At 46.0% G+C, this 24,860-nt stretch overlaps 1 protein-coding gene across 3 annotated transcripts in view; it reads left to right on the plus strand.

Moving 5' to 3' along the window:
• The first annotated feature begins 1,135 nt into the window (after positions 1-1,135).
• VANGL1 (VANGL planar cell polarity protein 1) overlaps positions 1,136-24,860 on the plus strand; it is a 63,975-nt gene continuing 40,250 nt past the window's right edge. The window contains exons 1-5 of one of the 3 annotated variants that reach the window (XM_043512389.1): positions 3,582-4,158; positions 4,289-4,792; positions 9,774-10,063; positions 11,305-11,431; positions 15,430-16,037. In XM_043512389.1, the coding sequence (XP_043368324.1) occupies positions 9,993-10,063; positions 11,305-11,431; positions 15,430-16,037 (806 nt within the window). In that variant the 5' untranslated portion in view covers positions 3,582-4,158; positions 4,289-4,792; positions 9,774-9,992. Of the gene's footprint in view, positions 1,306-3,581; positions 4,159-4,288; positions 4,793-9,773; positions 10,064-11,304; positions 11,432-15,429; positions 16,038-24,860 lie in introns of those variants that run through there. The other 2 variants (XM_038414492.2, XM_038414499.2) reach the window with 2 other exon arrangements.

The raw sequence follows: 24,860 nt of genomic DNA on the forward strand, positions 1-24,860 counted from the left end.
TTGTGACAGTGCTCAGGGAAGGGGGGCAGAAGAGGGTGCAGGAAAAAACACATAACCCAACATCCCCCAACTAACACTACAATAACCTAGTACCCTGCGTTAACATATAACATGAAGAAACATCTTAAATATCTGCTTCCTTTAAAGGACAGGACATTTTCTAGTAGTTAAAGGCCAGGACAGGGAGCCAGGAGATCTCGATTCTATTGCTTGCTCTGCCACTGAAAACTTTACAGTCTAAATAGGACAAGACACACAAAAGGTGTGGGGGGGAGGGGGACTGAGGCACAGAGCGGTGAAGTGACTTGCCTAAGGTCACATAGGAGGTCAGTGGCAAAACCAGGGACACAACTCAAGCCTCCTGACTCCCAGTCTAGTGCCATATCCACTAGCCCACAATGGGCACCCACCAAACTAGGAGGAAGAAATATAACGGGGCAAGCAGGGGGCATGCTCTACAACCGCAGGGATTATTACTGGTCCTTTTGCTCTTTCCGCACCCAGGCTGAGTTCCTCTTGGTGGCATCTACTGGCTCCCTGGAAGAGAAATGGGTGTGGTCTGGGGTTCTCTCTGCAGCCTCTTGGGTTGAAACACACCGCTTGGTCCTGTAGAGTGAGGGTTCCAGCACCTGGTGAGGTCGAGTGACCCCAGAGTGTAGGCACTTGTGTGCCTAGGGATTAATCGAGCCCTGAGTGGAGAGGGCTGACCCTGCAGAGAGAAGGTTGCAAGAATCCCAGAGGTGGATGCAGCAGTGTGGGGGTGCACGGGGCTGGGCTCGGGGGAGGTTAGGGCGTTGGAAGGGCTGATCCTAAAGAGAGCTGCAGTGGGAGCCAGGGGCAGGGGCTGCTCTTATGTGTGGGTGTCTGCAAGAGTGTGGTCCTGGGGAGGGGGCGGGGTATAGTTAGGGATGCTGGGGGCCCTGAGGGAAGCTTGCAGTAGGGCAGGTCAAAGGTGCTGAAACTGGGGGTGCTGCCGCACCTCCTGGCTTCCCGTGGTTTCCATGCAATGCAGGCCTTACAGCCGGCAGCAAGGGCTCTCACCGCTCCCACCACACAAATTGTTCCAGCAGCCCTGGGGCGGTCCCAGCAGGTGGGGGGGTCCTGGAGCGGCTGTGCGGAATGTCCTAGCAGGCGGTGGGGCCGGCAGGCGGACTGCAGGGCGGCTAGGCCTGGGGGGGGCAGGCAGGGGCCGGTCCCTGCGGTGGGGCGGGGCGGCGCCGGGCACAGGAAGCGGAAAGCGGCGGCGCTAGCAACTGCAGCAGCGGGGCTGGTACCGGGAGCAGCAGCATGGAGCGGCCGCGAGAGGTGGGTGCGGGCGCGGGCGCGGGCGGCTCCCCCTGCCTGGGGCTCCCCCGCCCCGCCGCGCTGCCCGCCTCCCCACATCCCCTCCCGCGGGGCGGGTCCCGCTGCGGCTTGCGCCCCTCCGTGCCACCCCTTCCCGGCTTCCTCCTCCAGCAGCCCCCCCCGCCCCGCCGGGCCTGTTCAGCCCTCGGCCCCAGCAGGGCAGGAGGTCGCGCCGGGGGGCTGGCTGCCCACAGCCCCTCTCCCGTGGGGGGCCGCCCGGCATGGAGGCTGGCTCTTAGCTGCTGGGCTGCGTGGCCCCTCGGCTCACGCTGGCCGGCATCTCGCTCCCTCTGTTAAAGCACGCTCGGGGGAGCGGGAAGTGAGCCTCGGCTGCCCGCGAGCGTGGACTTCGCTTGCAGACCCTGGCGAGTAGGTGCCTGATCCATGTGGGCCCGCCGCGCTCCTGCTGGAAGGGAGAAGGAGCTTTTTGTCACTTCTCCTCCCGCCTGCTGCAAGGGTTGCCCCAGCCTCCGTTTTCCAGGTCTTCTGCCTTTGCTGCTCAGAGCTTTCCCACGCAGCAGCAGAAATCGGACCAGAGCCTTGGCATTTGGCATTGCTGCCCACAGAGTCCTGAATAACAGCGATGTACATAACAGGAATCTTGCTCACTTCGGGCAGGGCTACGGGCAGCAGCTGGGGCACACTGGGGCTTGCCTGCAGACCTGGGAAGGCAACACTGCCCTGCACAGGGTTGCCAGGGAAAGCGTCCCATTCGCCAATGGCAAGTGAATTTTTAAAGCCCTGTGTTAGGAGCAAATTAGTCGTTGATTAATAAACCAGTGAATTAAAACTGAGTTCAATGCTCTGCAAATATATCTTAATTCCCTGGATGATGATTAAGTTGTTTAAATTCCGAGTCTGTTTGGGCAACTGTGGGTAGGTGTATAAGACAAAAAGCTAGTAAATGTGATCTAGTTATACAGAAGTTAGTTTGATCACTTGGACTAATATGACAGTTCATGGCTACACAGGTTTGCATGGCTGTCTGTTAAGTTTAGACCATGGCAACTTGCAGCCTTTCAGTGATGGAGATAAACCTAAAAAAAAGAAAAGGAGGACTTATGGCACCTTAGAGACTAACAAATTTATTTGAGCATAAGCTTTCGTGAGCTACAGCTCACTTCATCGGATGCAAGCTTATGCTCAAATAAACTTGTTAGGCTGTATTCGCAAAAAAGAAAAGGTGTACTTGTGGCACCTTAGAGACTAACACGGCTGCTACTCTGAAACCAGAGATAAACCTGAGATCCTTCTGCTCCGAAAGTACAGGCCTGCACTTGGGCTGCAGGGGACACTCTTTTTAGTTTTTAGCAATATAGGTGGTGATTGTTTCCCCTCAGAAGACTGAGTCATTACTTTTGCCAGTTTGTTATAACAATTGCAAACTTTGAATGGGCACTAAAAAAAAAAAGACTTAATTTCTTTGTTTAGAATGTTACTTAATGGTTCAAAATAACATTCTTGTACCAAAGGCTGAGCTCTTTAGCTACATGTTTCCTGAAGTGACAGGTCATCAGCTTTCTTACTCTAGGGAGGCAGAACTAACAATTGTACATAGCGTTAGAATATCAGTTAGGGAAATAGTTTTGATTAGTGGGAGAAGAATTGTATTTTGCTGTTTGGGTTAGAAATTCTTGGCTCATAGTTGCTGAGTATTTAACCTTCTTCTACAAATTTGATTTTAAAGAGTCTTGGCTTTTTGCTCCTTTTGGGGTTTGAATATATAACTGGCTGCAAAGCTGAGACCAATATTGGTCCTATAGTAATTTAACTTGTTAATCTTTAAAATAAATGGTGAATAGAGTTACAGAAAACCTCCTATTTAAAAAAAACTCCTTGCAAGTCAAAATTCTGGAAGGATTTCCAGCCCACATTCAGCCACACAGAGAGGTAGCTAACGGCCAATGGCTATCAGCCAGGAGCATGAAAGCTAAGCAGATATACAGACTGTGTCTAAGTTAGGATACTGCTTCTAAATTCCCATGTTTGCTATTGTCCTTTCACCTCCACCACTTGAGGGAAGGTTAGTGCAGTCAGGGCTCCAGATTGCCAGTGGTTATCTAAGCACCATAACATCTGACCCTGATCAGAGCAATGTTTGCATGAAAGAGTGGTTAAAATGCTAGCGGCTGCTGGTACCTTGGGTATCTACTGCTCCAACAGAAGAGGAAAGGGCTGATAGGGTGCTATGCGTAATATGTTTTGCAAATAAATTGCTTACCATCACTTCAGGTTTACTGTCCCAGTGAGATGAATAGAAGGAGTTCACACTTCTCTTTGGAGCAAATCCTGCCCCTTCCTCCATCGTTACTGAGGGCATTGCAAAGCCAGTGAAATTCTACTTCCCAAAGGATGGGGAAGCCCCTGTAAGAGGTGCATGTTATGAAGCCCAGCTGGGTTGTCCAGTAGGGATTTGGGTTTGGGACTGTAGATCCACTGGCCATTCCACCCCCTGTAGTTGAAGTGTAAGTGGCACAAAGGATCCTAAAGGATGGGATACCCCCCCCCAGGAGGGGGTACAAACGACCTCTCAGTTGTTCTCCAGGGTCTCAGCTTTCATTTAGAACAACCCCCAAAAGTCTAGCTGTTACGGTTTCAGAGAAAACCTTGAAAATGTGACCTTTGTATAACTAATGCAGATGAGTGTGCCTGAGTTTGCCGAGGGCCTGAAACAATGGCTCCAAGATTGAACTGCCCTGTTCGTTTCAACAAATACTAACTCGGAGGCCAAGACCCTTTAAATGTCAATGTCGTTCACTATGTCACTGCTCATGAAAGCATATATCATATAATGAAGACCAGTGTTTCCTAAAGGTTTCAGAGTAGCAGCCGTGTTAGTCTGTATTCGCAAAAAGAAAAGGAGTACTTGGGGCACCTTAGAGACTAACAAATTTATTAGAGCATAAGCTTTCGTGAGCTGCAGCTCACTTCATGTTTCCTAAAGTGTGGGTTGTGCTCTCCTCCCCAAGGATCCCACAAAAGATTAGGGGTGTGGGGGGTATAGAAAGTGTACAAACTAAGAGGTACACACTCAGCTTCCAAAAATTTGGGGAAGGCTGCTGTAGCCTTGGGGCTGGCAAAGGAGTCACAGTGAAGCTCTGCTGCTGCTGCTGAGTAGCTAGCCGGGGCCCTAAAGAAAGCTCTGTAGGAGCTTTTCAGGACGCAGACTAGTGGCTGCACATGGTGTGGGCTGTAACTCAAATCTTTTGCTTGGCAAACACTTCTGTTTGTTTCAAAGCAAATAGCACTGCTGCATTTTTGGACCTGTAATATATGTTCAAATGATTCACCCATATCTTTGTATTACCTATTTAAAACAAATTAAAACTATCCTCCTGCAGAAATATCCATGCCATATAATGTGAAGACCTTAACTTGGATATCTGAAATAAAAAAGTTGCTGCCAGAGTGAAAGGTGAAATGTGCCACAAACTCAAGTGCAAAAAAAGTATGTAATGAGGTTGTGCACTTAAAATGAAAGTCCCGAGTCCTACAATTGGATTCACGTGGACAGACCATTCTGCCCTCGTGGATTTGATTTCTGGATTGGGGCTTGAGTCAGGAAATGTGAAGTTAATGTTCTTGCAACGTTAATTTGGTGAAGTTGCTCATACGTGGCTCTTTCTGTTTGTTCTTAAGTGTGCAATTTAATATATTAAACTACATGACTTTTACACTTAAGGAAAAGAGAAATAGGAAAACACCACAGATATACTGTGCAGCCAAGTTAATGCTGCTGTAGGAACTTTTAACTTGTAAATTTCCTGAGTCTTGGTCTTTGACTGTACAGTCCTAACATTGCCTTAACACAGCTTTTAGGTTTTTGTATTTAATTTCCAAGTCTTTACTAAATTAAATTTGGAGAAATTTCCCTTGTTTGCCAGCTTACGGGCCTCCATTGGCCAATAGACAGTTGGTGCCATTTAAATATCGAGGCCAACTGCACACTTAGCTGAACATGTGTGTACTTGTGGATGCTTTCTGCTGCTTATGCTCCAAATGGCATTTTAAAATGCACGTAACTTCACAAACTAACTGCCAAACTCTAATTCAGTAGAAGTTCTAAACCTGCATAAAGATTAATTCCTTACTAAATTTGAAACTTCAAAGCTGAGCTGATCTAGAGTTATCTTCCCAAGCACTGCATGAACAAACCTTGAAACGGTGAGGAAACTGGTGGGGTAGCATAGAAGGCTGGGTATTTTTGTTCACATTTGTAAATCAAAGGGCTGAATGTGACCAACTCAACTCAATCTTTCTTTTTGGTAATTGCCTTGATCTGGGACCTTGCTCTCTTGAAATCGATGACAGACAGACTTCACTAACAGCAGGCTTGGGCCCTTAGCAAGGAAAATGGCCATTCCAAAGAAGAAATTTTTGTGAGCGGTTTATGAGCATGTGAAACTAGGGAGTTCAATGAGTTACTTAGCAACTTTAATTACAGAGATCTCTACTGTACCCTGTGGAGACTATCTTATCTAATATGCAGTGATTCATCTTGATGTGAGGGGCTAGTGCTCTTCTTGCCAGCATAACTACCTTCCCTTAGGGAGCATAGCAGGGCTCTGTATCCCCATGTGCTCAGCAGCTGGATAAAGTTTGCAACACCTTTATGGGCTGCGAAAAGGACACACACAGTCAAAGTCCTATCCAAGCCCTGCCCCACCACACTCTGGTGCCCAAAAGGACTTCCTTCAGTGCTGTCTGTCCACAATCAGGGCATCCTTGAATAGTCACACAAGATGATGATGAACTTAATTTGGGGTTTAAACTGGTGCAAGCTTGTGACTAGATAAGGCTTCTGTACAGTACAGTTGCCTATCCCCTAGGGCCATGAGGAGATGTATTGTTACTTTTATTGTGATAGCATCTAAAGGCCACAACCAGGTTCGGTCCCATTGTGCTAGGTGCTGCACTCATGTCCGCTCTGTGCAGAATGTTAATTGTAGGAGCCTTCCCATTACTTTCTGGGCCTGCCAGTCAAGGACTACTGTAGCTCATGAAAGCTTATGCTCAAATAAATTTGTTTGTCTCTAAGGTGCCACAAGTACTCCTTTTCTTTTTGTCTTCTTATGGCTTCCCAACCTAATTAGCCCCCCCCTTGGGACTCTTCTTTTTTCCTTTCTCTCACCCCTATTGGCAGTTCTTAGGAGTTTCTCCCAGCTGGGCTTAGCCATTTCCTACTGTGGGCTATATACCGTACACCCATCCCTGCCTGACTTGGGTGTGCATGATCCATGTCAATGGAGCATTGTAGGATTGTGGTCTCTGCAGTCTTCCAAAGGAGGTTGCCTGTGATATTGCTCTATGTTGCTCAAATTGGGTATGGTATGCAGACTTCTGGAAAGTTGCCAGTGCAGCCCTGGGTTGCCCAAAGTTTGGGTGCCCTTAGCTGGCTAATAGGCAAAGCCAAGGGAGTCTCTCTCTCAACTGAATTCAAATGGATATAGTGCCCATTCATAGCAGCCTTGCTGCAGCCTTGGCAGAATGCTCTGTTTAACTGTCAGTGTCGCGTGGCCAAGGCTGTGAGGTGTTGCAGAACTCTCGCTTTAAGGGTATTGCTGTTGGTGGTGATTGATCCAAGAGGTTTTACTTTTTGGGGCCCTCTCATTGACTTTTTGTGGCGCTGCATCACAACTGTTGCTTTTGTTTACACACACACACACACACACACAGTAGGATCCAGGTGTCTCTGTGTTAGCTTAATAAAAATACTTCCTGATATAGGGTGCATGTTCTCCACTTGATCCCTTTTGTCACCTCTCCCCACCTCAGAATGCGAACTGCCCACTCTTGATTCATGCGGGGAAAGCCTGGGTACTTTCGCTGTAGTGTTGGTCTGCTGAAATGCTATGTTGACTCTCAACAGAGATCCTCATGCCTGTAAAGCAGTACGCCATGTGTTATCTTTCTGCTGCCATCCCCTCAACAGAAGCTCCATTGCTAACACACAAGGAATTGCTACATCACAGCACTGGTTACTCCCTTAGGATTGTAGTTAGAGGAGGGGGTGGGGAATTATACTCCTATTCTTGGCTCTGCCACTGAGTTACTGTGTGATTTTTGGCAAGCCACTTGCCCTCTATGCCTAAGTTTCCCCATCTGTAAAATGGGGATAATACCGACTTTCCAGGGAGGCTGTGAGACTTAAGTAATGTATGTTTACAAAGTGCCTGGAGAACCTCTGAGAGGTAAAAGTGTTTGTCTCTCTATAGTAGAAGCTAGTGTAATTTCTGTACTGGGTGGTTACCTCTCCTTGGATATACACACAGCCCTCTTCTCCTCCCCACTTTGCTGTTCCCATCATAGGGGTACATGTGTTATTGGAGAGGATAGCTGTCCTCAAAGAGTAGATTTGAATAAGGTCACAAATAATTTGTGATTGGAAATAATGACTTTGAGGCCATGCCTCTTAATTGCAACTTCTGTCTAATTCAGGATGTTCCTCCTCTATTGCATGCAAGTCTTGCTGATTTACAGGAATTGCAGATTATGGCTCTAGGTGGTTTCTATTGATCGTGTTCTGCTAATGGTGTTTTCTTCTCACCACCATCCTTGTGGGCACATCTGCACTAGCTTCCGATCTTCTCCTGGCTACACTTCAAGCCTCTCCTCCTCGCTTTCAGATCTCTGCATGGTTCTGCTCTTGCCTGGGTCTCTACCCTCCTGCATCCCACCCAGCTTTGTGCCTCTTTCCATTAGAAGCCTTATAGCTGCAACACCCTCCCGATTAACATGCACACTGCCAATGCCCTCTCCATTCAAATAACTCCTGCTAGCGCCCAACTATTTGACAAAGGCCTTGCACTCCCACCATCCATGTAACATTTTGTAATATTGTCCCCATTTGTTCCATCAGACTGTGAACTCCATGGGGCCAGCATTTTGTTCTTTGTTCTGCACACTTTATTCACTGTAATGTGGTGTGTACTGTACACTTACATCACTAATTAGCACATGAGGTGTTAAAAAGATTAGCCCAGATGAGTTAAAAAGCCAACCCTTGCTCCTTTTGAAGGAGGTTGAATATTTCTTGCAAGAGGTTTGAAAATTGCTGTGAAAAGAAAATAATTGAAGGATTTAATGAAAGCAAACTCTCTCGTTTTAGAACTTGTAAATAAATGTAACACCAATGAAAGTAAAGGCCACGACGCTGATGAGAGGCAGGAATAGCCTGGGCAGGAAATGTATAAGATTGCTTCCTCCTTCCTCATGCCAAATGCCAAGCTCTGCCAAGGGCCAGCTGTCTTGAGCTGCAGTCCTGCCACCTACTATTCTAGAGTCTGGGGATCTGTGTGATGACAGTCCTGTTTGTGTGCATCGCAAAAACTGGCAAATTGCTCCTCTCTCCGCTAATCAATTTAACTTGTAACCTAATCCAAAGTGGGAATTTGGGTTCCCCAAAATGAAAGGGATTAATGTCCACCAGTCCCTCGCACAGAGCTCTGACTCTATCGGACATGTTTGATTGTTGTTCCAATATCTTGTTCTTTCCAAAACATGTTCCCTTTCCTGCTTGTTACAAAGATGTCATACGCCAGAATGCCATACCAGATGTACTCCAGGAAAGAAATCTTGCACAGATCCAGGGTGTGTGTAAAGTAAATGTGATCTAATAGTCTCTACCCTGACTCCTGTGACTTTTAAAAAGCTGCAGTTAAGAGCCCAAGTAGAATGTAGATAAGTGATAGGGGGCCTTGTAATCTATGGTATTTTATAGTTAGCAATGCTAATAAAATGGACACACCTTGTACTTAAGAAAACAGTTCAGGTTCAGGCACGGTGGGTCTGATTCTCTTTTGCCTTGCCCGCTGATATGTACCTGTGCAATGTGAGTGTAAAATGTTATCATTCTGACTTGGTCACATTTTTATATCGCCTTTGCACAGGCGAGATGGTGGTGGAGACTCAAACCCAGTGTATCTTTGTGCATTTTCCAGGAGTCAGTTTCAGACATCTACTGTGCTGCAGGCATGGGCTGCGTTGCCTTTCCCTCACCAGACCCCTCTGTTTACCCAAAGATTCTGCTGTCCCCTTGAGACTTTGAGATAAATGAAGCTGCATTGTGCGTAGCAGGAACTGCTTCTTTTATAATTTATTACTCCACAAATATATGGACAGAACAAAAAAGATGTGGTATCTGTCTGCAAGAGTTTACACGCTTAGAACAGGTGTGACAAATATTGATAGATGCTACAGGGGAAGGAGGGACGAGGCCTACCACACTCAGAATTCAGAGTAGCAGCCGTGTTAGTCTGTATTCTCAAAAAGAAAAGGAGTACTTGTGGCACCTTAGAGACTAACAAATTTATTAGAGCATAAGCTTTCGTGAGCTACAGCTCACTTCATCGGATGCTCACACTCAGAATGTGGCTGCTTTGCTTAGTAGAATATCAGTATTGTATGCCCATCTGTTTCTTTTTTCCTAGGTTGGTATTGAAGATTAAGGCACCTGCTCTTCCCTCCTTAGAGTTTTTTTAGGTGGAAAGTCATTGGCTGCCTGATGTTTTGGAGCTACTCATGATTGGGACGCTGAGAGTATCCGGGAAGGTGCTTTCTCTGAGGACCCCACCTCAGGAGCAACTGCTGCTCACCCTCTAAGGAAGCCGATCAGTGCCCTCCCAGCGGGGGGGCAGGCGTCTGCTGCCATGGATACTGAATCAACATACTCTGGATATTCCCACTACTCAGGTCACTCCAAAAAAGCCCACAGACAAGGGTATGGAAACCATTATTAACAAATTAGTCCTTTAGGCTGGGCAGTGTCACAGTGTCATGACCTCTTCCATAGGTCATGCTGAAGCCCCTCGCAGACCAAAACACTGTGGATCTAGAGGAGGCAAAGTGTGGGACGACTTTCTCTCTCTCTCTCTCTCTCGGGATGCTAGGAATAGGGCCACGGAAAGTGGAGATGGAAAGAGATCAGTTAGTTCAGTCATTAACTGAGAGGGCTGGATAGAGTCCCCAGATGGAGGACTGACCAGCTTTTTAAAAAGATGCTTGCTATTGCTTTTCCTTTTTTCCACTCCTGTTTCTTTCTCAGCTAGGGGCAAAGCCTCTCTTCCCCTCAGCTGCCATGTTAATACCTTTTGTGGATAATTCAGATGTTTAGAAAAACAGCTAAAAATCAGAGTTTGTCTGTGGCTTTCATATTTTTATATATATATATATATATATATATATTATGGCTATATATTATGGCAGCCACTAGCAGGCTTCATCTGAGATCAGGGCCCCATTGTGCTAGGTGCTGTATGGACCCAGACATTCCCTGTCCTGAAGATCTTAGTCTAAATATTACTGTCAGTGCTCACTTTGGCACTACCTCAGCCCCCTTGAGACAGCTTGATTACTGACCCCCCCCTTCCCCCTCCCCAATCTCCCACTGAAATCCTTTGGGGAGAGGGAGTACTCCCTGAGTTTACACTGAGAATACATGTGGGAGACTTTCCCCTTCTCCAGGCCTTTTCTGATGTTGCTGGGCTAGGAGGAGTTTGTGACCAGGGATTGAGAAGGGAAGAAATAGGTACAGAGTTTCTAATTTAAGTCCTCTAGGCCAGGGACTGTCCTATACAATGCTGAGCTCTCTGTGAGCACCGAACTAATGTGCCGTGCCCTGGGGGACTGGCATGCAAGATGGCACCTGGAATCAGGCTGTTCTTTAAAGTTTGGAAAGAGGGTCATGTTGTATGGGCAGGTGCAGGCTCTTCAGTGGAGCGAGTCCTCTACAATCCTATTGCCAGAAACCATCTGCAGACGTGGGATCTACGTTGGCTCCCAACCTTCTTGGAGGCATAGCAGGTGGAGTTTATGTTCTTGAAGGTTGTATCGCAAAGGGCACCTCTTGATTTACATGAGGTTAATGAAAGTGGGTAGATCTCGCTGGGAGGGCTGAGTCTGTGATGCCTTCTGGTGAATGGGTCCTGTAATCTTCTCCCTTTGCCTTTATTTATGGGAAAGGAGTCGGGACAGGCACAAATCGCCGAGAAGTAAAGATGGCAGTAGGTCAGAGAAATCGGTCACCATCCAGACGCCTCCCGCAGAACCGCTGCTGGGGAATGATGCCTCTCAGACAGAAGAGGGTCAGGTAAGGAACAGGAAGCAGATGGAGATGTGGATGGGTGAAGCGTGGGCTGTGGGACAGCATTCTGCTTTGGTGACTGTCTTTGCCTGCCTGCACGCTGATGGAAATGTGTTTGTTGCACTCTTGGTAGCAGGCAGGTATGGCTTGTGGATCCCTTTGGATCATAGTTAATGCTGTTTGGGGTTTTTTTTTTTTTTTTTTTTTTTTTTCAGGCATTAAACTGCTTTGCAAAACTCTCTACCTATAGGGACTGCATCACTTCACCTACCACCAAGATGCAACCACTTCTGTGGTGGGATGTGGTAGCAATTTAACAGAGCACAACACATGATTAAAGATAAATATGAAGAATTGAAATGGTCACAGGCTTTTAGAGGCAAAATGCAATGATCCAGTTATACCTCCATGCTTGTATTAAAAGGTATGGGACCTTTGAGCTTACAAGCTGTCAGGACTTTTGTTTTGTCTCTTCTGAAAGCATCACTTTCAGTAGTACAATGCCTTGTCTGGCCACACAGAGGGCTTTAGCTCACTATTGATTTCGAAGAGTGCCTACTACTGAACCACCAGTGCTTTGCGTCCTGCCAAATGTACCAAGCCAGCTGTTTTTACCACTGATCAAGGATAGTTACCCACCCCAGCCCCCTTCATTTTTTGGCTGAGCGACATGCCATTTTAAAAAAAAAATCTAGACCTTTTAAAAAAGAACTCTTTCCAAGAGTAACAGAACAGGTGACAAAGATGCTGAGTGGAGGGAGGAAAGCAAGAGACAATATACAACAAATATAAGAAAAAGGAGTGACAGCAAAAAAATTGAGTCCATACAGTAGGTATATGGACACTAGGTCAGGCAAAGAATGGAAAGATACTGTTTCTATGTTACATCAGGATCAGAACAGAGGCCCTTCTATACTGGGAGCTCCACAGTTTGAAGCAGTCATACTGTGTGAATAGTGGCCTTAAAGACCAGTGACACTTCAAGACAAACTTGGAATAGTGTCCAAATAGTGTTTCAGTGCATCCTATGTTTCACTCTTCATCTGCATGCACTTTTTAGGTTAGTACTGATGTCTTACACAAAACCAGGGACACTCTCAGGGAATCGGGTCCTGTCTACACTTAAAACGCTGCATCGGCGCAGCTGTAGTGCTTTAATGAAGATGCTCCTGCACTAAGCTCTCCTGCTGATGTAGCACTGTCTACAGGTGGGGGGAGGGAGCCGGGGAAGCAGGCGGGTGGGGGTTAAGTTGGTATAACTACTTCGCTCAGGGCTGTGGATTTTTCACATCCCATGAGCCCCGTAGTTATGTAGACCAGACCTCAGTCTGCTGCCTCTTCCCCACCAGCAATGTATGCGTTAATAGTTGTTAGAGCACCCAGATGCCACTGCAGAGGGTGCCAAATGGAGGTACATAAATAAACCTTCTTTGTTTTTTCGGACAATAGCTTTCACAAACTGCCAGTTAAGCAGTTGTGAATGGGTGAGTTTGTGTCAGGTGGGGCAAAATATGCTGATGAGTTCTTAAGAAACAAGTCTTTATCTTCATGCAAATCTCTCTAGTAATGTAAACTAAAAAAGCGAAGAATAATACAGAAACAATACAAGAAGGATTGTCTCTTAGTAACTCAGACATTATGCTCCGGCAGCTTTTCAGCACAAATTTTTAGCCCGGTAGCTCCACTTGACTGCATGAACTCTTGATGATGTCATTTAAAATGGGAAGAACTGTTAGAGCAGTGAGGCTGGGAACCAGGACTTGTGTGTTGTTCGTGTTTTAGGCTTTAGCCCTGGCTTGCTGTGATCTTGGCAAGTCAGTTCCCCATTCTGTCACTGGTTTTCCATCTGTAAAATGGGGGTAATTATGTTGGTCAACCCCTCTCCCACTCAATGAGGTGAAGAGTTGACAATGCTTAGATCATCATATGGAAGGTGCTAGCAGAAGGCAGAGTACTCTAGTACTGCACTCCATTTGAGAACTCGTTAGGCCTTTCAAGGGCCTGTTTTTACGAAAAATGTTAATGTTGCTGAGGCTGTTTCAAGGTACTGGCTGTGGTTGGTCTCTCTCTCTCCTTTTAAAACCTCAGTGCTTTAGGCCCAAGATTTTAATGTCTCAAATTGCACCAGAAGTGAAAATTCTTGGAGCTATTCTGAACAATTATGCTTCCTCAGTCTAGTCCTGTTACAAGGATTCTTTTAGACTTAATCTTTTTTATAACTCTTTTGAGAAGTGATTGTGATGATTTTATTAGATACCGGGCTGATGGCCCTGATAAGATGGAGGCCCTGAAACCACAGAACAAGAACAACGCAACATCATTGCCTCTGTCAATTAAGTTAAGCCTGTTTGTTAAAACACTTTTGTCAGCATATTTCCATGCAGAAGCTCAGAGGGTTTTCTCCTATCAGTCACACACACACTTGCACTGGAATAACTTTTTCTCTTCCAAAAAAAATGTTGGGGTGTTAATGACTGACTGGGTGACTACGAAGGCTTAAAGGTGCTACTGGGTGGAATGAAGGAATCTACTTGCTGTCTAGAAGCTTTAATGCAGTTTGGAATGCAGTGGTGTAAATTGTCAAGTCTTCAGAAGTCTGAGTCAGTCCCTGAACAGCAGCTCCACGTCAGATCCATACATGCAAGGATAAAGAGTTAATCTGACCTTGTGTAGGTGTGTCCAAGCAACTGCATCATGGAGTAGGAAGGATCTCTGTGGCAGAAGTTCTCTGAAGTTGGAATCCTTTTATTGCTGACTTTCAGACAACTTTACTGTAGACTGAAATTTGACTCTTTGGCAATTGTCCCTACTTTTCAAATATGCTGGCTTCAGGTTGAACAGCTTTTGGACACATCTAGTACTTTAATATAGGAGCTCACAGGTGTTGTAGAATCCCACAGAGTCACATGGCCCAGTACCTCAAATTACTGGAGAGTTGGTTGTTAGCTTAACAAACATTGGCTAAAACAGTTCAGCAGAGGGTGTGTGTAATGTTTCCTCCATGAGTGAGGGAGTCTGAGAAAATATGCAGTGGAACCCTTTAAAAATGAAACCACGTATGTCACAACTTTACTGTGGATGAGGTTTCACTATAACCATAATTGAACTCAACTCATTGCTGACTATTGAAACAGAATTACTCTTGCAGGTGGATTCTGCACTGCACTTATAAGTACTTGCGGACTGGAAGAGCACTAATTCCTGCATTTACAGAATGTTCTGTATCTGCAGGAGGTGGGCTCCTCTATTTTTAACTTCTGGCTATCTTTATCGGGGCTTGTTCTCCAGATCTCTAAGTAGCAGGAGCAAATGCTCCCAATCTTTCTCCTTTCATGAATCCCCTTCCTTCCTTCTACTCATACTCACACCGTAACATATAATCTTTGTTGTCCATACAGTTTGGGCAGGGTATTTGATTGTCTTTCAGGGAACTGAAAGGAAAGACCCCTGCACAGTAATCAGAATGTAAAGTTGTTATGAAGGCAAAGACTATAACAGGGTTCAAAAAAGAACTAGATAAATTCATGGAAGTTAGGTCCATCAATGACTATTAGCCAGGATGGGAAGGGATGGAAAGCCATGTTCTGAGTGTCCATAGCCTCTGTTAGCCAGAAACTGGGAGTGGGCAACAGGGGATGGATCATTTGATGATTGCCTGTTCTGCTCATTCCCTCTGGGGCACCTGGCATTGGCCATTGTCAGAAGACAGGATACTGGGCTAGACGGACCATTGATCTGACCCAGTACGGCTGTTCTTATGTTGAGTCATCTCTCCTGGGGCTGTAGATGCAAGAAAAAATTCCAAACTCGGTTAGACCATTTACCCCTGCTTTCCACCCTCCCAGGTTATCGTTGAATACATTTTGGGGATTCTAAACATGCTGTTCAGCTGTGTTGTGGCAGTTCCCAGTCCTCTTTGGTGACCATGTGGCTCTTTGGCTGCTAAATGCAGAATGTCAGGAATTGATATAAACTGATGTTTCCTTATTCTCTTTTCCTTTCAGGATGACAACTGGGGTGAGACCACAACAGCTATCACAGGCACCTCGGAGCACAGCATCTCCCAGGAGGACATTGCCAGGATCAGTAAGGATCTGGAGGACAGTGTTGGCTTGGATTGCAAACGCTACCTTGGTTTAACAGTGGCTGCTGTCCTTGGACTCCTCGTCTTCCTTACCCCCGTTGCCTTCATTCTCTTACCCCAGATCCTGTGGCGGGATGAACTGGAGCCATGTGGCACCATCTGCGAGGGACTGTTCATCTCTGTGGCTTTTAAACTCCTGATTCTTCTGATTGGGACCTGGGCTCTGTTCTTCCGTCAGCCAAAGGCGGATATACCAAGAGTGTTCGTATTCCGGGCCCTCTTATTAGTCCTTATATTCCTGTTTGTTTTTTCCTACTGGCTCTTCTATGGCGTCCGCATCTTGGACTCCAAGGACACCAATTACCAGGGGATAGTGCAGTATGCAGTGTCTCTCGTAGATGCTCTCCTCTTCATTCACTATCTAGCCATTGTGCTGCTGGAGCTGAGGCAACTGCAGCCCATGTTCACGGTCAAGGTGGTGCGGTCGACGGACGGAGAGTCGCGATATTATAGCTTGGGGCACCTGAGGTAGGTTGAAAGTTCTTGGGGACAGGGGAATGTCTGGAAATCTGTGTCAAGATCCAAGTGCAATAGCAGAGAATGCAATCCATTGAGCATGGGTTTTTTTTTGTATTGTGATATCCATTGGGTTTCTCTAACCTTCCCCACATGAGGCTCTCTAGGTCCTTCATGAAGAAAAGATTAAACCTGTCGGCTCCCCAGTGGGGTAGTAAAGAAATGTTCATTTCACAACTAGTGGAACAGGTACAAAGGCTGAGATTTGCCCACAGTAAGGGTCAGTAGAGCTGGGGATTGAATGCAGATCTCCTCAGTCCCAGGCCTGTATTTTAACCTCTAGTCTTTGCCTTCCTCTCCTCTCTTCCTATGAATAGCCAGCATTGAGACTGCCTGAAGAATTCCTAAATGCTCCTGCATTGGGTAGCCAGGGGGAAAGGGGTCCTGTCTGTAAGTGATCAGCAGCTGATGAGATTAGAATTTTTTTCAAACGGATGATTTGGCTTGTCAAGCCTGTGATCAAGACTGCGGGGGCTATGTTCAAGGCTTGTCCTGTTGTGCATCTGAAGCCTGACGCTACTTGATGTGAAGGGGTTCTGTCTGCATGCCGTAGGTACACAGATGAGCAAGCTGTTGCTGTGGCAGCTCCCAGGTGTAAGCTTTGGCTGCCTTTTCAGTTGCTCTGTAACAATTGTTACTATTGTACTTAGTTTCTGGATTATTTGCTGCTTCAGGTGGTGGTGGGTGGTATGCTCTACTTTGTAGGTGTCCAGGTGGGGCCCTGGTGCCTAAAAGTTATTAGATCTTCTTAGCACTCCGGCACCTCCTAGATGTCATTTGATACCCTTCATTGTATGACTTGTGCCTGAGAGCCCCACCCCTTGTGCTGAGGTACCTGCCGCTCTCAGGTGTGGGAAAGGCCAGGTCACGCTGTCTAGAACTTTTTTTGTGGGGGAGAAGACTTATTTCTGGTTCCCTCACCCCATGAAACTGATGGCTCCTCAGGCTAGGGGAGGGAACAACCTCGAGCATGAAAGGGAAGATGCTATCAACTAGTGTCTGGATTAAACATCTGTCAGATGTATCCTGTCCAGATCCCTGTGGCATGCACAGATCTACTGCAGATGGACAGATTAGTGTCTGCTGGTTTAAATGGATATATGAACAGTCTCCTGCAGCCTGTTAGCAAAGCAATGGAATTGCTTTGAAGTAGGGCTTAGTGGTTAGAGCAAGAGCCAAGGAGTTGGGATTCTTGGTCCTCGTTCCTACTTCGGGTGCTGGTGACTCATGTGATTCTGAATAAGTTAGTTCAACTCTTTGCCCCTGTAAAATGGGAGAAGATACCTATCTTCATAGAGGGTGGCGCAGTAGCAGGGCTTAACTTGTTGTCTGTAAATCACTAAGATCTGTAGGACCACACTGTTATCAGCATAATTAGTCTATTGCCTATATGAGAGTTTAGATCACATAATGTTAAGATTCTTCAGTGATAGCTTCTAGTGTGTTTATCAGACAAAGGACCAAGACCTTTCAGCCCAAAGAGATTGAAGGGTAGCCACCAAAGTAAGAATTCATCTATACACTAATGCTTCACAGACTGGGATGTGAAGATGCCATTGTTACAAGAAGAAGAGTTTTTGCATTTTTAAAAATTACTTTGGGTATTTGTTTTTTCCTAAAGAAAAAAAAATTGAATTCTTGCTTTTGAGAAAATGGTGGGAAATCCTAGGTTTGTATTCATAGACAGTAGGGCCTCTGTTGCAAACATGTTTGAAACTAAGCTCGTAGATGTGAATAGTCCATAGACTTTGTGCTTAAGGTTAAGCACCTGCATAAATCTCAGCAGAACGAGGCCTAAAGTGGTAACAGGCCTTCTATTAGAGCCTGATATATCTGGCTTTTTTTGGAAAACTCCTAGCTGCACCTAACTATTCTTTCAGTTTTCAGAGTAGCAGCCGTGTTAGTCTGTATTCGCAAAAAGAAAAGGAGTACTTGTGGCACCTTAGAGACTAACAAATTTATTAGAGCATAAGCTTTCATGAGCTACAGCTCACTTCATCGGATGCATTTCAGTGACATTTAACTGGCATGGTAACTGAAATAAGTGGACTAACTTCTCATCCTAAGGCCAAGCAGTTTACTCCTGTCTTCACTTTGTCTTTCTCCATCTCCACAGTTTTGAGCCCCGTTTCTCCGCCTCTATCCCCTTCTCTTGAGTGTCTAGCATGCTTTTTGGGGTTTGGGCTGGGGTTGGGGAGAGCTTTCAACATATCTCCTCCTAATGTTGTTTCTCAGAACACTTCCAAACTGAGCTGGTCAGTAAAAAACAAAAAGTTCTATGGAAAAATTTCAACTTTGTCAAAACTGAAAGCATCAGGAGTTTTGTTTTTTTTCCCCATGGAACAACCAAAATTCTGAGGCAAGCAGACACTTTCTGCAGAAAGTCTCATCACAAACCTAATTTTCTATCACCAAAGGTTTAGATGGAAAATTTTCCACCAGCACTGGCTACAAATGAGTGAAGGAATGGAGAGGAGCTGAACTTGCCAGTAAGGACTTCTCTCTACCCCTGCTGAGCTCTGGTAGGCTCAGGTCACTTCTCTTCCAAGAGTGGTTCCTATTAGCAGGCTGGCTGAAGTGCTGACAGAGGGACCACACCAGTTCCAAAGATTTCGAGTTTAGCTGCCCAGTTTAAGATCCTCCTGGCCTGTGATTTTTTTTTTTTTTGGTTTGGGAGAGGGGGGTTGCAATGCAGGTGGAAGGTGGAGTTGTACCCATGACTGTGCAGCCAAACCTAAGCCCTGCTTTATTTGGTAAGTTTATAATGTTTGCTACACTGCTGGTAACGGTGAAATCACTTGAGGGATGCGGAGGAACACAACATGAGGGCTGTTTGCAACCCTGTTCAGCAAATGCACATGGATGCAGAGAGTGAGAAAGAAAGAGGCAAGATAAACAAAACTCAGAGAAAGAAAGGAAAACTGAGGAACATGCAAGCTTGACTGGGTAGGGAAGAAGATGGTAGGAGTGAAAGCAGGAAAGAGGGGCGTGAACAGAAAGGGGAAGGAAGAGAGAAGGAAAAATAAAGCATTCTCTATCAGCAGGACTGATATTCTGGGGACTTAATTTTTTACGGTCCCTGTTTATATTACAAAACCCAAGCATCGGTTGCTCTTTCAGGCCAGTTCCTCCCAAAATTTTCTGGATGCCTCATAGGGTGTTAGCAAAGGCCCCATTAAAAAACCCCTCCCATTCTTAATCAGGCCACTAAATGTATTCTCTTCCTTTCAAATGGATAGACATTCTTCTTCCCTCTCTTTTCCCTCCCACCCTTCACCCTAGAGCAGTGCTAGTCTAGACAGCTCAGGAAAATGAATGGTTTCAGAAGCACATGGTGATTATTGGTCTGTAAACATTGATAGAATTAGTGTCAAGCGCCTGCGTTATCTCTGAATGATTTGGGTTAAACAGGGCTATTAGTGGGTCATAGTCTATTTCCACCCTGTTATGTCGGTGGGACACCCAGAACAAGGAGCAGTGGAGGAGGGACAGGTGACACTGTTCAGTTGCTCATTTATAATTGACCAGAGGCTCATTTATATGGGTCTGTACAATGCCAGGTCAGTGGTGGAGAACACAGGTCTGCCCTAGCCTTTCACCTCTTGGAACATGGACTCGCCTCTTAAAACAAGCTCCCTGTAAGATTAGCTTGTGAGTCTCAATCTAGCTTCTGTTGGACATCCGGCCACAACATTTGCAGTGCGATCCACACAAGTGGATATACTTGGCTGTCTTTAATCCAGAGAGGCCGAGTACTTGGAAAAGAATATAGCAGGGTGGCCAAACTTACTGATCCTCCAAGCCACATACGACAATCTTCAGAAGTTCAAGAGCTGGGGCTCAGGGCTTCTGCCCTACAGAAGGCATCTGCTGGGGCTTGGGGCTTCAGCCCCACTCCTGCTGAAGCCCTGAGCCCTGGCAGGCACACCCTGCGGGGCTGAAGCCCCGTCACCCCCTTCCCCAGTGGGCAGAAGCCCCTATCCCACAACCCTGCTACAAGGCAGAGGACCCAAGCTCCCCTCCACCTGGTGGAGAACGGGGGCGGGGGCATGGAGGGCTCAGTGAGCCACACTTCAACTGTAAAAGAGCTGCATGCGGCTCGTGAGCTACAGTTTGGCCACTCCTGGACTATAGTGTCAACTAGATCCTTGCCCATCCCTTTGCAAAGGTAGGATATTATCCTTGCTGAAAGCTATATGGGCTATTTAACCTGACCTTAATTGTAATCAAGAGGCCAAGAAAGAAACTGGTTGTAGCTACACCCCCATCTGCTACTACTCTGCCCATCCATTCTAGACACATCTCCCTCTAGTAAAAAGAAAAGGAGTACTTGTGGCACCTTAGAGACTAACAAATTTATTAGAGCATAAGCTTTCGTGAGCTTCAGCTCACTTCATCAGATGCATCCGATGAAGTGAGCTGTAGCTCACGAAAGCTTATGCTCTAATAAATTTGTTAGTCTCTAAGGTGACACAAGTACTCCTTTTCTTTTTGCGAATACAGACTAACACGGCTGCTACTCTGAAACCTCCCTCTAGTAGTCATTAATGCCTCCAGGTTAGAGGTGCAGTTGCTCGGTTGATCACTATGCATGTAGAGGCAGTCACCACATCTAGGCCTAAATAAAAGGCCCCAGGGAGAGCTTGCCACCCACTGTAGCAGAAGATGATATAACTGTGGCATACATGGTGAATGTCCACCCACACCTGTGGACTGTAATACAAAGCAGGAGTAATCTGTGCTGGCAGAGCTGTATAGGGAAAATTTATGCAACCTCTTTTCTGATTGTATCCAGTACAAACAGCTTCTTTCATCAATGCTCAAACTTAAACAAACAGCAGGCCAGGCACTTGTGAAATTGCTCTCTGGGTTTTCAGCACTTAATGATCTCATTTGAAAAGCTGCCTCTTGTGTCCAGGCTCCTGCAGTTGGTGTAATGGGTGTAGGTGGAGTGGGGAGAGGGGAAGAGGGGAATGGACTGAAAAGGAACAAAAGGGATAGAGGGAAGTAGGTTCCTCAAACCAAAGTCTGCATGTTTAAGCCTTTCCTTAAGTGTAGCTCGCTAACTCCAGGCAATGCTTAAAGACTGACATGCTCTTAGTCAGCGAGAATACTTGTGCATCATCTGAATGGAACAGAAAACTCTGCTTTCTGTCCAGGGTCATGTTGAAACTTTTTTCTTGGTGGCTACTGACACTCTATCTCAGCCCCACAAATGCAAGCTCTTCATGGAGTACCACGTCTTACCCCCATTCTTCATCACAGGATTTACTGGCCCAGATCAGAGCAATGGCCCATTCAGTTGTCTCTTGGTTCAGGCAAGGCATGATCCTGCAGATGATGGTGGTGAAACTCCCTCATGTATCTGGCCAATTTGTTCCTTCCTGAGGACTAGTCGACACTGGCAACACTAAAGCGCTTCTGTGGCAGCTCTTTAACCTGCCTTGTGTGGTCACGGTGCGGTGCAGCTCCACAAGGGGGCGTAGCTTCCAGCGCTGGGGCACTGTCTACACTGGCGCTTTACAGCGCTGAAACTTGCTGCAGGGGTTGGGTTTTTTCCACATTCCTGAGCGAGAAAGTTGCAGTGCTGTAAACTACCGGTGTAGACGAGCCCTGAGATTCATAGATTATAAGGCCAGACAGGATCGGTGTGATCTAGTCTGACCTTCTGCATAATACAGACCACATAGGACTTCCCTATTCCTGTTTGAACTAAAGCATATCTGTTAGAAAAACATACAATCTTGACTTAAAAATTGCCAGGGATGGAGAATCCAATCCCTTGATAAACAGGTTAGGGAAGTGTGGTCTTCTAAACCTCCTGCTGTGATCAGCCTTTGCTCTGAAGCATGCGATCTGATTACTCTGAGTTTGGCCTATAACTACCAATTTTATTAGTACTTTGAAATATATTCAGCTATGGTATCAGAGAGGCTGACCTCCTATAGCAATAAGTTCTACAGGCTGAGTATATGCTCAGTGGAGTAGCACAGCCAACTCTGCAGTCAAACCCAGTAGCTGAAGTGGAATTGGACACCCTCTTGCTCATTCCCTGCTAAATTGTACCATCTCTAAAATGAAAGCATCCGATGAAGTGAGCTGTAGCTCATGAAAGCTTATGCTCTAATAAATTTGTTAGTCTCTAAGGTGCCACAAGTACTCCTTTTCTTTTTCCGAATACAGACTAACACGGCTGCTACTCTGAAACATCTCTAAAATGTTCATGTTGGTAGAATTGGAGGGTGTTCTCAAATCAAAGCTAACTTACCCACTTCTGTATAATACAACTCTTCTCTACTGTTTTCATTCCCCACAGCTTCCCCACTTCCTCATGCTAGCCAGTCCAGAGCTTCCTGGGAAGCTGAGTGTCATTCTGCTAAAGTGGCTAATTGCCACGGAGGATGTAAAGCTCTCTCAGAACCTATGCAGTCAGCCCCAGTGTAGCCTTTTAGTGCTGGTGAAAGGTGCCAGACTGATGCCCTGGAGACTGAAGTCCTCCCGACTACAGAACTGGCCCAGTACAGACAATCACAGTGCAAGCTTCCCGACACCTGTGTTTGCCACTAAACTGCAACAAGAACAGGAGGACTGGTGGCACCTTAGAGACTAACAAATTTATTAGAGCATAAGCTTTCGTGGGCTACAGCCCACTTCATCGGATGCATAGAATGGAACATGTGTGTGTATAGATAGATAGATATAGATAAGTTGGAAGTTACCATATAAACTGTGAGAGGCTATTTAGTTAAGATGAGCTATTATCAGCAGGAGAAAAAAACTTTTGTAGTGATAATCAAGATGGCCCATTTAGACAGTTGACAAGAAGGTGTCCTTAACTTAAGGAAATAGATTCACAATATGTGTAATGACCCAGCCACTCCCAGTCTCTATTCAAACCCAAGTTAATGGTATCTAGTTTGCATATTAATTCAAGCTCAGCAGTTTCTCCTTGGAGTCTATTTTTGAAGCTTTTCTGTTGCAAAATTGCCACCCTTAAATCTTTTACTGAGTGGCCAGAGAGGCTGAAGTGTTCTACCGGTTTTTGAATGTTATGATTCCTGATGTCAGATTGTGTCCATTCTTTTGCGTAGAGACCATTGGGTTTGGCCAGTGTAAATGGCAGAGCGGCACTGCTGGCACATGATGGCATATATCACATTGGTAGATGTGCAGGTGAATGATCCCCTGATGGCATGGCTAATTGATTGATTAGGTCCTATAATAGTGTCATTTGAATAAATATGTGGACAGAAATGGAATGGGGCTTTGTTGCAAGGATAGGTTCCTGGGTTAGTGTTTTTGTTGTGTGGTTGCTGGTGAGTATTTGCTTCAGGTTGGGGGGCTGTCTGTAAGCGAGGACTGGTCTGTCTCCCAAGATCTGTGAGAGTGGGATAATTTTTCAGGATTGATTGTAAATCTTTGATGATGTGCTAGAGAGATTTTAGTTGGGGGCTGAAGGTGACAGCTAGTGGCGTTCTTTTTTGTTTTCTTTGTTGGGCCTATCCTGTAGTAGGTGACTTCTGGGTACTCTTCTGGCTCTATCAATCTGTTTTTTCACTTCAGCAGGTGGGTATTGTAGTTTTAAGAATGCTTGATTGAGATCTTGTAGGTGTTTGTCTCTGTCTGAGGGATTGGAGCAAATGCGGTTGTAGCTTAGAGCTTGGCTGTAGACAATGGATCGTGTGGTGGGTCTTGGATGGAAGCTGGAGGCATGTAGGTAAGTATAGCTGTCTGTAGGTTTCCGGTATAGGGTGGTTTTTATGTGACCATCGCTTATTAGCACAGTAGTGTCCAGGAAGTGGATCTCTTGTGTGGATTGGTCTAGCTGAGGTTGATGATGGGATGGAAATTGTTGAAATCATGGTGGAATTCCTCAAGGGCTTCTTTTCCATGGGTCCAGATGATGAAGACGTCATCAATGTAGCGCAAGTCGAGTAGGTGCATTAGGGGACGAGAGCTAAGGAAGCGTTGTTCTAAGTCAGCCATAAAAATGTTGGCATACTGTGGGGCCATGCGGGTACCCATCGCAGTGCCGCTGACTTGAAGGTATACATTGTCCCCAAATGTGAAATGGTTATGGGTGAGGACAAAGTCACAAAGTTCAGCCACCAGGTTTGCCATGACATTATCGGGGATACTGTTCCTGACGGCTTGTAGTCCATCTTCGTGTGGAATGTTGATGTAGAGGGCTTCTACATCCATAGTGGCCAGGAGGGTGTTTTCTGGAAGATCACCGATGGATTGTAGTTTCCTCAGGAAGTCAGTGGTGTCTCGAAGATAGCTGGGAGTGCTGGTAGTGTAGGGCCTGAGGCCTACCCTGAATGTGTACTTGCAGGTGAAGGGCCTAGAGTTAATTATTAATCTCTGGCTTTCTCTTCCTCCTACTATGTGATCTCTTGAAGGGCAGACCGAGGGGCTATGTCTTCCAGACCGAGAGGTAGCCGAGGAAATGCCATGGCTTAGTCTGCTGGGATTTTTCTCCTTGTTTTAGTTCTGCAAACTGACAGCACACAGCAGTAGATGTACAAGCACTTCAGCATAGCCAGACAATCTGCTGTCAGGGTGCCAGTGCCTGAGATGATGGGGCGTCCAGGATTTTCAGGTTTATAGATCTTGGGAAGCAGATAGAAAGAATACCCCTGGTCGGGGTTCTAGGCATGTGTCTGCACAGATCTGTTCCTGTGCTTTTTTAGGGACTTTCTTGAGCAGATGGTGTAGTTTCTTTTGGTAATCCTCAGTGGGATCAGAGGACAATGGCCTGGAGAATGGGGAGTT

The sequence above is a fragment of the Dermochelys coriacea genome, chromosome 1, assembly GCF_009764565.3.
Source record: "Dermochelys coriacea isolate rDerCor1 chromosome 1, rDerCor1.pri.v4, whole genome shotgun sequence".
NCBI lineage: Eukaryota > Metazoa > Chordata > Testudines > Dermochelyidae > Dermochelys > Dermochelys coriacea.